General features: G+C 40.2%; 1 protein-coding gene across 3 annotated transcripts in view; it reads right to left on the reverse strand.

Annotated features, from left to right (window-relative positions):
- Nucleotides 1-436: 436 nt before the first annotated feature.
- The window catches only part of MYLK3 (myosin light chain kinase 3), a 44926-nt gene continuing 26843 nt past the window's right edge, over nucleotides 437-18519 (reverse strand). For all 3 annotated transcript variants that reach the window (XM_011290186.4, XM_019819678.2, XM_011290185.3), the window contains exons 8-13: nucleotides 17533-17674; nucleotides 9625-9695; nucleotides 5054-5182; nucleotides 3705-3857; nucleotides 2624-2756; nucleotides 437-1345 (exon numbers count right to left, since the gene is read on the reverse strand). In XM_011290186.4, coding sequence (XP_011288488.2) covers nucleotides 1286-1345; nucleotides 2624-2756; nucleotides 3705-3857; nucleotides 5054-5182; nucleotides 9625-9695; nucleotides 17533-17674 — 688 coding nt within the window. In that variant the 3' untranslated portion in view covers nucleotides 437-1285. The remainder of the gene's footprint in view (nucleotides 1346-2623; nucleotides 2757-3704; nucleotides 3858-5053; nucleotides 5183-9624; nucleotides 9696-17532; nucleotides 17675-18519) is intronic.

Raw genomic sequence — 18519 nt, forward strand, 5'->3', positions numbered from 1 at the left:
GCTTGTGCTCTCTTTCAAAAATTAAAAAATAAAAATAAATAAATAAAAGTAACTACTCCTATTAAAACTGCTGACCCGAGGGGCACTTGGATGGCTCATTTGCACATCTGACTCTTGGTTTGGCTCAAATCATGATCTCACGGTTCGTGAGTTCAAGCCCTGCATAGGGCTCTGTGCTGGTGGCATGGAGCCTGCTTGGGATTCTCTCGCTCTCTTTCTGCCCCTCCAAGCACACACTCTCTCTCTCTCTCAAAATAAATACATAAACTTAAAAAAAAAAAAAAAACAGAAAACTGCTGACTTGAGAAGTTCATGGGAATAGCACAAAAATCAGGTTATAAGCGAGGAAATTAAAAGCATTCTTTACTTTCAAATAATAAAGTACTTCTTGTTAATCATTTTATAAGTTAGTTAAATGACAACATTAAAAGTGGTATATCCATAAAGCAGTAGAACAGCAGTTTATTGTCTCATGATGTATCATTCTGTGTTTCTCTCAGAAGACTGAAAATCATTTTACACTCTTATATCTCTTTTACATACTGCATATCAGTGTCCAGACTTCCTAGACCATAAATCTGAGGAAGGGAGGTCAGAAGTGAGACTACCAGTGCCAGAATAGGACCACTTAGGAGAGGGTGGAGATGTGTATGGATTTAAAAAGCACATTCAAAATGATCATTGTTCTGATTTAGCCATGACAGGTGATATGGTGTATTTTGAAGTTTCAAAGAATATTAAAGGATGCATGGTTTGTTTCCCAAAACGGAGCACAAGTTAAAACAAATTTGAGGATCACTACCCCTAAATCTACATTGCTTTCCACAAGAACAGGGTAGTACAATAAAATGTCAGCTCACACTTGAGCAAATCAAAATTCTAGGAATTCTTTGTACTGGAGGAGATAATGCTGCATAACATACCCCTGTGTAACAGTCTACTGAGTTCTCTAATCAGAGTAAGCTTAGACTTTAAATTTGACATATACAAAGTAGAAGCTTTCCTACCTACCTAAAGCATGCCTATACTTATCACCAAAAGTAGGTGTACTTGAGAAGTAAACACAGCATTTCAACTTAGTATGATCTTACAAGGCAGAAAAAAAAAGGTCGGGTCACTTTCCTTACAGCCACTTTTCACCCACAAGGAAGGCAACAGCCATAACCTTTCTTTACAAAAAAGATGAAATCAGTATCATTACAAGACTGGATTATTAAAAATCTTGAGTCATCACTTCACCACCAGTCCATAACTTCTGGGCCCATGGGAGCAGCCGAGTTGAGAATTAGGGACAAGTTGGAAATTTCCTTAGCCTGTTGGCAGCAGTCACCACGTAGAAATGTTTCTTGGTGTTAAAGAGGGGGAAAAAAGGATAAAAAGTATATTTTTAGACCAATTGTTTTAAGAAGAAATAAAAGGACTTACGCAAGTTTAGCCACTTGGGTTTGTTCAAAACTGAGAATCTAATGGGGAAAACAAGTTTGTGGCAAAATTCCAGTAGAACAGCCCCATGACTCTGGAGCATTTGGGAGCAAGTTATGAAGTGAGAAAATATACCCTCTTCTTGTGAAAAATGGAGCCCACTGGAATGGGACTTTTCAAATTGTGATTCAAAATCCACCAGTGAACTGGAGAGTGTGATGCTAAGTGAAATAAGCCATACAGAGAAAGACAGATACCATATGTTTTCACTCTTATGTGGATCCTGAGAAACTTAACAGAAACCCATGGGGGAGGGGAAGGAAAAAAAAAAAAAAAAGAGGTTAGAGTGGGAGAGAGCCAAAGCATAAGAGACACTTAAAAACTGAGAACAAACTGAGGGTTGATAGGGGGTGGGAGGGAGGGGAGGGGAGGTGATGGGCATTGAAGAGGGCATCTTTTGGGATGAGCACTGGGTGTTGTATGGAAATCAATTTGACAATAAATTTAATATATTTAAAAAAAAATCCACCAGTGGGTCATGAAGTCAAATTGGTGGGTTATGACCAGCACTTTTTTTAATGAAACCAAATACCATAGAACAGAAAATATCAGAGTGTATTTCACTCTGTTTAGCAAAGGCTGGGATGTTTTTGTTTCATATGTGTGTATGTATACATATTTTTATACACTGGCTCTCTAGGTAAAGGCTTTTATTTTTGTTTTTTAGTGAGGATCTGAGTTGATAACAAAATGTTGGAAAGCCACTTTTCCTGGAAGGCAATTTTTCTTTTTATATCCATGATACCAAAGGGTTCTGTTGTAAACAAAATTATGAAGCTTTTAAAACCTAATAGGGCTTTCCCAGCCCCTCTTTCTGAAATGTGGAGGAGTCAGATCTCAAGCTTCAGGCAGTAAGTTCCAAGCACTTCCCTACTACTGTTACTGAGAACATATGCTCAAACTTTATTCTGTCCTTTCAATTGTCCATATAAGTATGAACTAAATGCCACCTTTATACCAGTTGGTTTTGGTCTGTGGCATTCTTTAATCAAGATCACAGGCTTTGATATAAGAGACTTTTTTTTTCCCTCCCAAATAATCTATTTAGAATGAAAATGTAAGTTAAAACTTAGCAACATTTCTTTCAAAGGACACATTAAAAAGACAAATGCTACCTTAAAAAAACAAACAAAACAGATACCTTCCATTTCCTCTGAGCCATGTATTTCTGCAGTAATAATTGGGATTTGAGACAAACTTTGGATTTTGAAGCTTTGTCAGGCAAATTATTCAACCACTCATGTTTCAGGCACTGCGTGGCACTCATTCTGCAACTGTGAAATCAAACAGAGGTTGAAACTTTTAGTTAGGGTTGCCTTTTCTGGTTTTCCAGAAATTGGTTCAGCTGGGTAGGAAGTGTTAATCAGTGAATCGATTAATCATTCAAGCAGATTCATGCCACAAACTAAAAAGGAACTCCTTATGTCTAAAATTCCCTTCCTTAAAAGTAAAAGAAAGTCATCAACAAAAATGTTCCCTGCCTTCTACAGAGGGAATGTATCACAGTGATTAATCACCTCCTCCAGAAAGAGCTGGGAAATTGAGGCAGGAAGTAGGAAGGCCAGGTGGGCCTGCAATTGCTCTTAAGAAGAAAAAGAACATAACTCTTGAAAGAAGCTTGTCTCTCCTTCCAGAGAATGATGTCCTTTTTGTTCATTTGAATTAGAAATATTTTACCACTCATAACTTTTCACAATCAGAAGAACAAAATAGTAAAGGCCAGGGAACTATGGGCTGTCTCAGAGCTCAGACTCTTGGGCCTCACCCTGGGTCATTTGCCATTATTTCTTTATATCTGAGTCTCTGAGTATCAGAAAACTCCATGGTTCCACCCGTAACTTTGATATGCCTGCTGAAAACCAAGTAGGTCTTCATTATCAACAAATGAGGTTTTCTGGCTCTTATTCTGGGGAATAACATCTGCATATCTCAACCTTTTTTCAACATTAATCTATTAAAGTGATTACTTGATAACTTACCAAGGACTAATTTATATATGTGGTCCTTTTTAAAACTCTATCTAGATTTTATGCTCCTGTTGTTTATTTTTTTATTTCCTTCATCTCTTTCCCTGTTACCTTTTTTGTTCCAAAGCCATAGCAGACTAAGAAATCTTGGACAGAACTGGTCCAGAGAAAGCACAGCACCAGCCTGATCTTCACAGCACCCAGATGGATGGTCACCATCAGAATGGTTTCTGAATGACAAGCAATTAACAGTACCTCTTCTCTTTGACCAGCAGGCGGGAAACAAAGTCCTTGGCCTCTTCTGACAGCCCTTCAAAGGTGTCAGCGTCAAACTCCCAGCTACAGTTCACAATGAAATTCATGGTCTCTGCATCTGTTTCCCCTAGAAATGGGGATAAACCACTGAGTCTACAGAGGAGAAAAAGGACTGTCAGTATGTAGAAGCCATATCTGCCAAAATGCAATGATGGGATAGAGGTCTTACAAGGTACAAGCAGCTCTAACCAGAATTCAAAAGAAAAGTACCCCTATTACTTCTCAACAGGAGATAGTCCAGTGTGTTCTGTTAGGGGAGGAAGTGGCAGGACTAAAAATTTAGAGGCATGAAGAGTGTTTGAATAAATCCTCCGTCATGCTTACCTATTTTCCCCTTAGCCTGAAGTCTGAGAATAAATTGAGACCCAATCCAGTATGTCCATTTATGAAATACATGTTAACTTAATTTAAAAATATCCTAATATGTCTCTGATACAGCCTGGCTCATTTAAATATTACTCCAGGCCTCAGGGGCCAAAGGAAAACTGGCTTCATTAGGTCCCTCTAGAGTGAGGGTAGAGAGATAGGACACTCTGGCTGGCCTCGGGCCTCAGACTTCCCCCACCTGGTGAGGTACACACATACAAAGTGTGGGGACACAAGGTAGCAATTATGCCATAATGACAAATCTGGGAGCAAAGCATGACTTGATTGGACCTCTGAGGAAATAACCAAGGGAATTCACAGAGAGACAAGGATGCTTAGTCTGTGTACATATCTCCTCTCAGTCCATGCTAACTCTGCTTCCTCAGTCTATAGAAAACAGGAAGCACAGGACAGGAGGGACAAGTTAGATGATACATCAGACAGTGTTCTGCCCTGTCCATCTCCTCTCCTTACCGCTCTGGTGCACTCCAGCCCCACTTGTACTATAGCACATGCATTTCCTTGCTGGAGAGCTTCTTCTCTGGTGGGAGCTGCTTTATCCACCCAGAAGTTTCAAGGAACCAATGCTCTCAGGACCAGCTCACAAGCAATAACTGGTAAGAGTTGGTGTATAAACACCCTTACCCCCTCCCCCCTCAGAATAACTGTGAGGGGCTGTTCCACGATGGATCCCAGACTTCCCCGACAGTATTCAACTCCAGTTGCCTACAGTGGTAAGTGCTCAATAACACATGCTTTACTGGTGTCTTCTCCCATCTCACTCCCTTACTCCTCTGTTGGCGTTTCCTGGGAACAGCTCTCAAATAAATGACTCCACACTCAAATTTTCTCTGCTTCTAAGGATCCCAAACTAAAACAGATGGCCCCTATTCTCACTAGGAGCCAGGCTCCTGGGCACTCACAGCATGTAGGTAATGACCCCCACACTCCACATGTCTGTAGGGAAGGACACAAATTCATAGTTGACGACTTCTGGGGCCAGGAACTCTGGAGTGCCGAAGTTCACCTTAAGCTTCTCCCGAGGCTTGTACCTGGGGACAACAGGATGCAGAGGAACATGGGAGTGAGCCCTGAGAGAATTCCTGGGACTAATTCCTGGTCAGAGCTAGACATTCCCAACCCTTCCTGTCTGCCATGTTGTCTGGACCTCACATTTCACCACGTGTGGTTTTCTGGATAATCATCATACTCCCAGGCCCCAACTTTAGACTTTCCTAAGTCACTAGGGAGAATCAGAAAACCATAGTCCTCTTTCTCCTAGCAGTTACAATGTCAAAAGGAGAGAAGATCAGTGTATCTAATTTGGCATGCAACCACATGAGCAAACACAAACAAATTGGATAGCAGCTCTCTGTGGAGGTCCGCTCTGGTAGTGTGACCATTATTGTTGGAGAGATGACAGTAAGAATTAGAAAAAGCAAATATGTTCAATATCACAAATCATCAGGAAAATGCAAATCAAACCACAATGAGATACCACTGCACATCATTGCTACTATAAAACAACCAAACAAAAGATCAGAAAATAGCAAGAGTTGGCTAGGGTGTGGGGAAGTTAGAACCCTTGCTGGTGGGAATGTAAAATAGTGCAGTTGCTATGGAGAACAGTATGGCAGTTCCTCAAAAAATTAAAAGTAGAACTACCATATGATCCAGCAATCTTGCTTCTGGGTATATATCCAAAAAAATTGAAAGCAGAATCGTGAGGAGATATTTATATACCTGTGTTCATAGCAGCATTATTCACAATAGCCAAATGGAGGAAGTAACCCAAGTAAGTGTCTATCAATGGATGACTGCATAAGTAAAATGTGGTAGATAAAAATACATAATAATGTGGTAGGTAATAATATAGTGGAATATTATTCAGTCTTAAAATATAAGGCTATTCTGACACATGCTACAACATGGGTGAAACTCCAGGACATTATGCTAAGTGAAAGAAGTCATTTGCAAAAAAACCAAATACTATATAGTTCCACTTAGGTATGGTACCAAAAGTGGTCAAATTCAGAGACAGAGGACTTTTTAATTAATGGTGTGTTTTGACAACTGTTTACAGGTTCCTTGTCATGAGCTGCTGTGAGTTAGGTCCAGGATATCATGTACCACCCCCCACCACTGGTGATTCACACCAGTGTGGTTGAGAATAAATGATTGTTTTAAGCCTCTGCAGTTTTGAATCATTTGTTAAACAGCAGTACTGTGGCAGTAACTAAGCCTAAATGTCAAAATATCCACCAAGACCCCCTCTCCAAATTCCTAGCATAAGGCCCTCTGTGACCATAGGGTCACCTATGAGGTTGCAGCGTCACAAGGTTTGGGGTGGGCATCTTCTTTCCCTGCCAAAAGATCTGATGAAATAGGCTTGGATTCCAATCTGAGCACTGGAGCAACATTCTGGAGACCAAGAGTAAACTTACCATCCTGTCCCTATCCTTGACCCTTGACATGAACCTACTTAGACCCACCGATGGCTCTCACTGCCCAACCTGGGGTAATGTTGGTCCCTCTTGCTGGATGTCACAGCCTCTGAACATCCGTATGTGCCCCCTACATGACCATAACCCCACTGACAATCTCAGTACCTTCTAATAGCTCCACCCAGAAATACAACTTTACTTTCTATGGTTTGTATTACAGGAAAAAATTGGCTTTTCCTCCCTCTTTATAAACATTTAATTCCTGTGACATATAAAATATGCTCAACCTGCACTTTCCCCCACAGATTGTTCCTGCTTCCGAGGAAGCAGGCCAATTTGGCAAAACCCAATTTGCCAAATGATCCTTTCGCCCAATGGCCAGTTTGCTGGACTGTTGAGGATGTTTTTGATGTTTTCCTTTTGCCTCACAGCCAGAGCCTGTGACTCTGTCAGCACAGCTCTGCTGAGTGCGGTTTCCTGAGTACCACGTGTTCCAGACACCTGCACTTCCCCAGTGCCCAGCAGTTTTATGTGGGTGGCCTTCTCTTAAATGTGGCTCTGCATGTTTATTTTCTTGAACTTGCTCTCTGCCTCTGGTTCATCAGCAAAAATTATTGTCATCAATGCCTTTGACTATGTTAATGAATTTATCAGACAGTTTGGGATGGATGACTCAGATTTTGACTAACTGATGCTTGGTAAGTTGACCTACAGCCTTTTTCACCTCTCCAGCAGGCAACACTCAGTGGCCTATAGTATAATGTTCCAGCTTAGCCATGACATTCAGGACTCCCTATTAATGCCCTCATCTTCATTGTATCTCCCTCCCCCATCCCCACCCCAGCTCCTACCTTCCCCGAGAAAGCCTGCACATGTGCAGTGTACATCCTATACTGACACCACCCCAGCCCCTCACCCTCCCATCCCCCCCACCACCCTCACCCTCACCCCCAGCAGTGTTGTGCTGGAGCCACTTCTCATGGGTGCATGAGAGTCAATTGTGTACATCTCCTCCCAACTCTGTATTCAGTGATGTCATGTCAGTAGTTTGAAGTCAGCCAAAATTAGCAAAGGTTACAGATCAAACCCCATCCCCATCCCGCCTGCCCCTACAACTGATTGTTAAACATTTACCAGTATCCTACCGCCCACAGATAACAACACCTTGTCCATCGCTCCTTTTTAGCTGCTCAGAGACTTCCCAGAACCCAGGAGCCTCAGCTGGTTAATTTTTGCTCTGAATTCACAGTTTGTCACTGTAAATACTCATTTTGCAATTGGACATCTGGCATTTGTGAGGGTACTACATACACATCTGGGAGGGTGTACATTCCTGATGAAGACAATATTACCCCAAGGGGGTGAACACCAATTCTTGGAAGAGCAAAAAGTCTTAGCTATTACAATGGTTTCTGGCTTTCCAAAGGGCCACAGAACATAAAAAGATACAAAGGACAATTGTAGCATTAAATTTCATGAGGAGGGGCCTGGCGATTAGGAGAGAAATGTCTTAAAAGTCTCTTTGGAAGCCAGGCAGTGATAATAAAAAATAGATTCAGAGACATTGCTCTAGTGTATAAGACACACAAGTGTATAGGATGCATCCCAACTTTATAAGACATTATTTGCAAAAATATTAAACAATTATTTACATTATGAATTGAATGTGATTTTGAAGCATTTGGGTTGGGGGATTTGGCACTGTTCATGAAAAGCAGTACTGTACATTTGGTACAGTAGGATGATATGAACTTCCCTCTGCTGTTACTCTCATGACATTATCTGTGGCCTCCCATCCATCATGGGAGCACTGAAAATGCATCTTTGACCCCTGCAAAGAGGTAAATTTACCACTTGACCCAGGAAGATTGCCACTATGGTTTTGAATGCTACTTGTGGGAGGCAGGTCTGGACATCAGAGGCTGAGCTCAGGCAAGTGGCTGTCTCCACTAGGACAAGGTTTTGCTTTCTTCCCCTTGTGGATGGAGCGGAAGATACCATTAGGCCTATAAAATGGCAAAAACAACTTCTTTGTGGAAAATGACCATCAGGGTGAGAGAAGTTTTAAAGAGTTTAAATTTAAAGAAAATTCAGCTGTGGTGTGAAGACCTACCTAGAAAATATGTGATTCCCAGAGAAATGTCATTCTTGGTGGAAATAGAATTCTGGAGGAGTCTTGGAGGATGGGCATACAACTGTTGCCATGTTTGTAGACTATGGATGCTTGAAGGTTTGGGGGACATTCCCTCCCCAATATGAAGGGTCTGTTACTACCATTGCTAAAAACCTGCACCATTGGGTGTGCGTGCCAGGGAGCAGAACCCTGCAGAGGCACGGCATTCATCATACATTGGTCTGGACAGGTTTGTAAAACTATGGACATACTGATCTTCACCAGGCTTTGGGCATTTTAAGGGACTTCAAGATATTTTTTAAATTATATATGATGTTTATGTACTCAAACTTGAGAACCTAACCACCTTCATAGGATGGGTCTGCAATCTCTATGTATTATTTCATTTAACCTTCCTAACTGCCCGTGTCAGCAAGTATTTCATGTTATCATCACTTTACCAAGATTTAACCAGTCTTGAGTGGCCCCAAACCACATACCCCAACATCACCCTACACTGGTACATATGCACCTTCCTATTTAAACCACTCACTTCCTGACAGGGAAGGTGCTAGATCCCTCACATAGCTCAGCACACCTTGGCCCCAGGCCTGGGGGATGAATAGAACTGATCTGAGGACACCCACCCAGTGGCACTCCTTGAACCGTCCCACCCTCTCTGCTCACACTGGGGTTTGAAGTACAATTAATCCCACAGCCTGTTAAGGAGAAGCAGAGTCATGCAAAGTCTGCATGAAGCCACCCCTGGGGTAGTAACAAGGCCTATCTGTACAACTGAAGGCCACCAGCCTCTCAGTGAAAAAGTTTTCTGTGTCAGTCCCAAAACTCAAAAATTATCTGAACTGTAACCACATCCAAGAGAGCCACAAGCAGTTCCCAAGGAGTTCTGTCAAAGTGTCAAACCACAACCCCTTACCTTCTGGCCAGCCCAAAGTCAATGATCTTAATTTGATGTCCTGTCTGATTGACACACAGTATGTTCTCTGGCTGGAAAAGAAACAGATGTCTGCTTAGCTCAGCCAACAGCTAAGAAGGTGTCAACTCCCATGCTTATGTCAACAGACCTCAGTTTCCCAGCCTCCAAGACAATAAATGGCCCAGGGCAGCCCTACAGGGATATATAGATCATGAAAACAAAGTGGGCTGGTGTGAGACACTAAAGAACTGTGTAGACTGTGGAGAACTGGTGGCCTCCTGCCCTGTGAAAAGCAGCTCCAGCCACCAGTCACAATAAAGGAACGCAGGCCCAGTTGCCAAAATTCCCCAGTCCTCAAGAGAAGCCAGAATACATATTTTTATGTGAAAAATCCATGCTTTTAAATACTGGCAACTCAAATTTAAACATATACCCAAGTGCAGGTGTCAAACAGAACACTTCTGTGATGCAGACTTGACCCACAAGCTGCTTGTGTTGAGACTGTTGGATCAGGGTCATGGTTTCAAAGCCTAGCTGCACATTATAATTATCAGAGGATCCCTCAAAAGTCCCAGTGTCCAGGCCCCAACCCCGACCAATTACATCAGAATCTCAGGGGTGGGAACCAAAGCTTCAGAATTCCAGTCAAGGAGATCAGAGCTGCTCAATGTCAGTCAGTCTGCCATGTTATGGTGACAGCTGTGACCCACAGGGTAGAGATGGTGGTCTTGGGATGCTTCTCCTCTTAAGTCCTTCAGATCAGCTCTGAGGCCTGGAACGATGCTTGCTGCTTATGCAAAACAAATTTGGATATGGGTAGGGTGGTGTACACATATAGGGTGTACGGTAGAAATGCCCTGGAGACCCAAGGCCCAGTGCCTGAGGCCAAGGGGTCTTTTATCTGGGTCTGTGGCCTTAGGTGAGCCCATTCCCATTCCTGAAACCTCAGTGTCTCCATCAATAAAATGGGAATAATAACCACTTCCTGCTTTCCTCCTGGGAAGGTATGAGGATTGAATCACATAATATGCATGAAAACACTGTACAGATTCCAAAGCAAATGTCAGGTACTATTTCTCTCAACAGAAGGTTTTATTGGTGCAATGGAATTAGGCAATGAATGCCTCAGATAGGAGCAGGAGATTTAAAGTCTCCATGTCTTCTTCATGAGGTCTGGAAAAACACTGTCTGATAGAAATATAATGTTAGCTACATACATAATTTAAAATTTTTCCAGCAGCCACATTAAAAAATTAAAATTAAATAAGTGAACTTAATATTTATAGCAGCATTATTGGAGTATAAATAATAAATATAAATAATAATGATGATATCATAAAATTCACCATTTTTAAAGTGTAAAATTCCCTGGATTTTAGTACATTCACAGAGTTATGTAATAATCCTTACTATCCAACTTTAGAATATTTTTATCACATCAAAAAAAAAAACAACCTCATACCCATCTGCAGTCACTCTCCATCTCCCTCACCCCTAAATCTTGGCAAGAACTAACATGTTTTCTGTCTCTGTGGCTTTGCCTATTCTGGACATTTCATATAAATGACCATACAAATGCTGGCCTTTTACATCTGTCTTCTTTCACTCAGCATAATGTCCTCAAGGTTCATCCATGTTGTAGTATGTATCAGTACCTCATTCTTTTTCATAGCTGAATAATATTCCATTGTATGGATGTACCATATTTGTGTATCTATTCATCTGTTAGTGAATATTCAAGCTGTTTTCACTTTGGAACTATAATGCATAATGCTGCTAAGAACACTTATGTACAAGTTTTGGTGTCAACTTATGTTTTCAGTTCTCTTGAATACATACCTAGAGTTAAAATGACTAGGTCATATGGTGATGCTACGTTTAACATTTTAAAAACTGCCGAACCGTTTTCTAAAGTGGATGCACAATTTTACAATCTTACCAGCAATGTATGAGAGTTCTAATTTCTCCACATCATAGCCAACACTTCTTATTGTCTGTCACTTTTTTTTTTTTTATTTTAGCTGGTCTAATGAATATAACATAGTATCTCACTGCAATTTTGATTTGTGTTTCTCTAGTGACTGATGATGTTGAGAACTTTTCATGTGCTTATTGCCCATTTGCATATCTTTATTGGATAAATGTCTGTTCAAATCCTGTGCCCATTTTAATTTGTCTTTTAATTATTGGTGTGTAAGAGTTCTTTATATATTATAGATATAAGTCCCTTATCAAATCTATTGTTTGGAAATATTTCTCTCATTGTGTGGGCTGTCATTTCACTTTCATGATATCATTTGGAGCATAAAGGTTTTTAATTTTGATAAAGTCTAATTTATCTTTCTTTTCTAGCTTTTTCTTTTGAGTCATATCTAAGAAATCATCACCTAATAATCTGAGGTCACAAAGATTTACTCCTAGGTGTTCTTCTAAGAATTGTATAAGTTTAGGTCTTACATTTAAGTCTACAATCTATTTTGAGTTAGTTTTTGTTTACAATATGAGTGTATTCTTTTGCATATGGATACCAAGCATGGGATCGTAGCACCATCTGTTGAAAAGATTATTCTTTCCCCGTTGAATTATCATGACACAGTTATCAAAAAATCAATTGACCAAATATATAAGGGTTTGGTTTTGAACTCTCAGTTGTATGCCATTGGGTTATCTATTCATCTTTATACACATAACTCATTGTTTTGATTTCTGTAGCTTAGCTGTAAATTTTGAAATTGGGAAATGTGTATCCTCCAGCTTGCTTTCTTTTTCAAGATTGTTTTTGCTATTCTGCATTCCTTGAATTTCCATCTCAGTTTTAGGATCAGTTCATTGATTTCTGCAAAGAAGCCAGCTGCAATTTTGACAGAGATTGTGTTCAATCTATAGATCAATTTGGAGAGTATTGTCATCTTCACAATATTGTCTTTCAACCCATGACCATGGGATGTCTTTCATTTATTAGGTCTTCTTTAAATTCTTTTAATAATGTTCTGTGGTTTTAAGAAAATAAATCTTGCACTTCACCTGTTAAATTTATTCCTAACTATTTTATTTGATTATATATTACAGTAGTCCCTCTTATTCATGGAGGATACATTCTAAGATGCCCCATGGATGCCTGAGACCACAGATAGTACCAAACCTTATATATGCTATGTTCCTTCCTATATATATGTATCTATGATAAAATTTAACTTATAAATTAGGCACAGTAAGATAAAAACAACTAATAATAAAACAGAACAATTATAAAAATACTACTGGGGTGCCTGGGTGGCTCAGTCAGTTGAGCGTCTGACTTCGGCTCAGGTCATGATCTCGTAGTCTGTGAGTTCGAGCCCCATGTTGGACTCTGTGCTGACAGCTCAGAGCCTGGAGCCTGCTTCAGATTCTGGGTCTCCCTCTCTCTCTGCCCCTCCCCCGCTCATGCTTTGTCTCTCTCTCTCTCTGTCAAAAATAAATAAACATTTAAAAATTTTTAATTAAAAAAATAAAAAATAAATAAAAATCTACTGCTAATAAAAATTATGTGAATGTGCCCCCCCTCAAACTATCTTATTGCACTATACTCAGTCTTCTTCTTGGAATGAAGTGAGACGATAAAATGCCTATGTGATGACAAGAAGTGAGGTGAATGACATAGGCATTATGATGCAGTGTTAGGCAGCTATTGACCTAACTGTATGTCAGAAGGAGGATCATCTGCTTCTGAACTGTGGTCAACCATAGGTGACTGAAACCATGGGAAATGAAACCAGGGATAAGGGGAGGACTACTGTATTGTAAATGGAATCTTTTTCTTAATTTTATTTACAGATTATTGATTGCTAGTATATAGAAATACAATTGATATTTATACATTTGTCTTATATCCTTTAACTTTGCTGAACCTGCGTATTTGTTCTAATAGTTTCCCTCCACCCTTCTTAGGATTTTCTATACACAAGATCATGTCATCTGTGAATAGAGACAGTTTTGCTTCTGCCTTTCCAATCGGGATGCTTTCTACCTCTTTTCTTGCCTAATTGTCCTGGTAAGAACCTCAAGTACAATGTTTAATAGCAGCAGCAAGAACAGACATCCTTGTCTTGTACCTGATCTTAAGGGGAAAGCATTCAACCTTTTACCATTAAGTATAATATTAGCTGTGGGTTTTCCATAGATGGCCTTTATCAAGCTGAGAAAGTTCCCTTCTATACCTAGTTCATTCTGTGTTTTCATCATGAAAAGTTGTCTGGTTTTTGTTAAGTCTTTTTCTACATCTATTGAAATGATCATGTGGTTTTGTCCTATATTCTATTGATGTGGCATATTACATTGATTACTTTCATATGTTAAGCCAACCTTGCATTCTTAGGATAAATCCCACTTTGTCATGTGTACAATCCTTTTTATATGTTGTTGTATTCAGTTAGCTAATATATTACTGAGGATTTTTGCATATATATTCATAAGGGATATTGGTCTATAGTTTTTGTGTGTGTGTGATATCTTTGTCCAGTTTGGTTTCAAAGATGAGACTGGCCTCATAAAATGAGTTAGGAAGTGTTCCCTTATCTTCTATTTTTTGGAAGAGTTTGTGAAGAACTGGTATTAATTCTTCTTTAAATTAGATCTTCTTGGGGCGCCTGGGTGGCGCAGTCGGTTAAGCGTCCGACTTCAGCCAGGTCACGATCTCGTGGTCCGTGAGTTCGAGCCCCGCGTCGGGCTCTGGGCTGATGGCTCAGAGCCTGGAGCCTGTTTCTGATTCTGTGTCTCCCTCTCTCTCTGCCCCTCCCCCGTTCATGCTATGTCTCTCTCTGTCCCAAAAATAAATAAACGTTGAAAAAAAAATTTAAAAAAATAAATAAATAAATTAGATCTTCTTTAGGGACACCTGGGTGGCTCAGTCTGTTAAGTGTCCTACTTCAGCTCAGGTCATGATCTCACAGTCTATGAGTTCAAGCCCCGTGTCGGGGCTCTGTGCTGATAGCCTAGAGCCTGCTTCAGATTCTGTTTCTCCCTCCCTCTCTGCCCTTCCCCTGCTTATACTCTCTCTCTCTCTCTCTCTCTCTCTCTCTCTCTCAAATAAACATTTAGAAAAACACATAAATTAGATCTTCTTTAAATTGGTAGAATTAAATTGGGCCTAGGCTCTTCTTTGTGGGTGATTTTTGATATTAATTCCATCTCTTTACTTGTTACAGGTTGATTCAGATTTTCTATTTTTTTCAGTTTTCAGTAGTTTGTGTCTTCCTAGGATTTGTTCCATTTTATCTAACTTGTTGGCATACAATTTTTGACATTATTGATTTATAATCCTTCTTTCTTTCTACAGTTTTCATCACTACAGCTAGTAGTGATGTCCCTCTTTCAATCCTGATTTTAGTAATTTATTTTCTCCTTTTGTCTTGGCCAATATAGCTAAAGATTTAACAATTTATTGATCTTTTCAAAGAGTCAGCTCTTGGTTTCATTGATTTTCTCTATTGGTTTTTGTTTGTTTATTTACTTATTTAGAGAGAGAGAGAGCATGTAAGCAGGGGAGAAGCAGAAAGAGAAGGAGAGAGAGAATCCCAAGCAGGCTCCACCCTGTCAGCATGGAGCCCAATGCTGGGCTCTATCTCACTAACTTGAGATCAGGACCTGAGCCAAAATCAAGAGTTGGATGCTTAACTGATTGAGCCACCCAGGTGCCCCTGATTTTCTGCTTTGTTTTTTTTTCTTTTTTTAATTTACATCCAAATTAGTTAGCATATAGTGCAACAATGATTTCAGGAGTAGATTCCTTAATGCCCCTTACCCATTTAGCTCACCCCCCCCCATCCCTTCTGTGTTGTTTATCTATTCTCTGTTTCATTCATTTCTGCTCTAATCTTTAGTATTTCCTTTCTTCTGCTTGCTTTGAGTGTAACTTGCCTTCTTTTTCTAGTTTCTTAAGGTAGGATGTTAAATTATTGATTTGAGATGATATCCATATTTGCAGCTACAAATTTCCTCCTGATTTAGATGCATCCTAGTATGTTCTAGTTCTAGTATGTTGTGTTCTCATTTTCATTCATCTTAAAATATTTTCTAAAACTCAACTTCAGTAATATATTTTATTTAATGCAATATGTCCAATATTTCATCATTTTGATAGGTTATCAATATGAAAAAATATTAATGAGATATTTTTCATTCTTTTTTCATATTAAGACTTAGAAATCTAATGTGTATTTTATATTTACAGCACATTTCAATTCAGATACTAAATTTTCATCAGAAATATTTTAGATGTATTTAGATTTCATGAATTAATTGTATTGAAATTTCATAAAATTTATAGGTGAAAAGGAAATTCACATAGTGAAGTCATCCCAAATATACTTAAAAGTTTACCAATAACTAAACTGACAGTTTTTAAATTTAAACAAGTTAAAAATAATAAAATTTAAAATTCAGTTCCTCAGTCACACTAGCCACATTCCCAAGTATTTAATAGCCACATGTGGGCTTATGGTTATTGTATGGGACAGCAGCTCTGGGGCTTTTTCTCCATGCTTTAATCCATGCAACACCCCTAAGAGGAAGATACTATTATTCCCCATTTTGCAACTGATGAGCTTATGCAAGATCAATCAATATGATCAAGGAACTTAGGCAAGATCCTTTGGCCACGAAGGAACTGAACCAACACAAGCCCTACTCTTGCCTGGGAAATGGGCCTTTGCAATAATCAACTCCTGCTGCAGAGACACAGGGTTGCCCCAACAGCAGGTCTTTGACCCAGAACCACAGAGCTGAAGCCTGTGCTTCCCCCAACTGCCAACCTCACAGAGCAGCTAATCCAGAGGGCTTGGAATTAGCTGTAGGGATCTGGGAAGCCAGAGGTCAATTCCCTACTATCGCTACCATTTTTCTAAGAAGTCCAACTTTACAGTCTGGTGTCAATCAGGAAATATGGTCAGAAGAAGCAATGTGCACCCACAAAGTTCTGGCCAACCTACTTCCCACCTTCTGTGGGGAGCCACTGAAATTCCTGAAAGGAGTTGTTGAAAAACACCCTCCTGCTTGCCCAGCAGAGTAGGAAACCACAGAAATGGCTGCCATGTATCAAGTGCTTACTACCAGCCAGGCATGACACTCCTAGGACGATCCTAGTAGACAAAAGAGAGTGTAACACATTCACTCACTGGAATATCACATGGCCCTTAAAGAGAATGAGAAAAGATGTCTATAATGTACTGTTAACTGAAAAAAAGGTAAGTTTAAAAACAGGATGTATATCGCATGATCACTTTTGTATATATTTGTGTATCATGCCAAACTGCTAATAGAGAAGACCTCTTAGAATGGACACTGGATGGGAAGAACTTTTACTGTGTATTTTATACATTTCTATATTGTCTATATTTGTTACCACAGCATATGTTCCTATTTTAATTTTTTTAAAACTAATCTTAAATGTTTTTAAGTTTTTATTTAAATTCCAGTTAGGTAACATACAGTATAAGATTTCAGGTGTACAATTTAGTGATTCAGCACTTCCATACAACACCTGGTACTCATCACAAGTGCCCTCCTTAATCCCTACCCCCCATCTAACCCATCCCCCACCTCCCATCTGGTAACCATCATTTTCTTCTCTATCGCTAATGGTTTGTTTCTTGGTTTGCCTCTCTCTAAAGATATTTTTAAAGAAAAGAAGGTCACTGTATCATTTAATCTTCAAATAACACTTAAAGAGTTACAATTGTCCACATTTTATAGTGGAAGAACTGAGGTTCAGAGAGGCAGCATGACTCATTTACTCCAGAGCTAGGAAATGGCAGAGAGCCAGGAATGGAAGCCAGGATGGTCTGTTGATAGAGTTATTTAAGGTAAGAAAGCAGCAGAAGCTCAGGAACCCTGGAGGCCCACCCACCACATGCCCAGGTGGAGCCTGACCTTGAGGTCCAAGTGCAGGATATAGTGCTGATGGAGGTAATGCACACCCTCGCAGATCTGCTTGGTGAACAAGATCACATCCAGTTCAGTCAGCTGGTACTTCTCCTCTGTGATCCGGTCAAAGAGCTCACCTCCATCCACACTGCCAGGGCAAAGAGAGAGGTAGGCACTGGCCTGAGCAAGGCTCCCAGAGGACTTGTCCACTCATATCACCAAGGTTCAAAAGAGGCCAACCCACGTAAGCCCGAGGGTTACAATTAAGGAGGGCCACTGCCATCTGGGGTTTTTATGGAGATCTTTGTTCTGGCCCATTGCCAGCTCAGAGTGCAGGTGGTAAAAAGAAACTGATGGGCCAAAGGGAATCCTGGGGATTGTCTTCAGTGTTGATGATCCAGGCTCACTCTGGTGACTCTGTACCAAGATTATAAACTTGTTTGGCTACAATGTTGTTTTTTCACTCTTGGTAGAGACATGACATGACATGATATTACAAACCCTACCAGAAGGAAAATAGCAACACAAGCACAAAAATAAATGGCCTCTGAGGCCCTGGTCTCAGCTTCAGGGGTGGTTGGGAGTGGTGGGGACTGTGTCAAATGGGAGACTGGCGACCCTGTCTACAGAGTCAGCAAGTAGGAGCTCCAGCACACCAGTTCCAGCTGAAACGCAGGTCCAACATTACTAGATTGTTCACATTTGTAAGAAAAGAAAGATATCTGGGTTTTAATGTGAAATTTCCCAATTTCCAACTGTTAATGCTTAAATCAAAATTATTACAAACTGTGTACGCTAAACCAACATACATCTACAGGTCAGTCAGGTTTACTGCTGGTTTATGACAAATGACTTTGTCCCCCATGCTGCATATTGGAGGTGATGATATTCCTTAGATGTCCCAGAGAGGGGAGGGGAAAGGGAGAGCTTTGCCTGGAACCACGGCTCCAAGCCCCAGCACTGAGTCTGGGCCCATAGAGAAGCCACTGCTCC

This window comes from Felis catus, chromosome E2, assembly GCF_018350175.1.
Source record: "Felis catus isolate Fca126 chromosome E2, F.catus_Fca126_mat1.0, whole genome shotgun sequence".
Lineage (NCBI taxonomy): Eukaryota > Metazoa > Chordata > Mammalia > Carnivora > Felidae > Felis > Felis catus.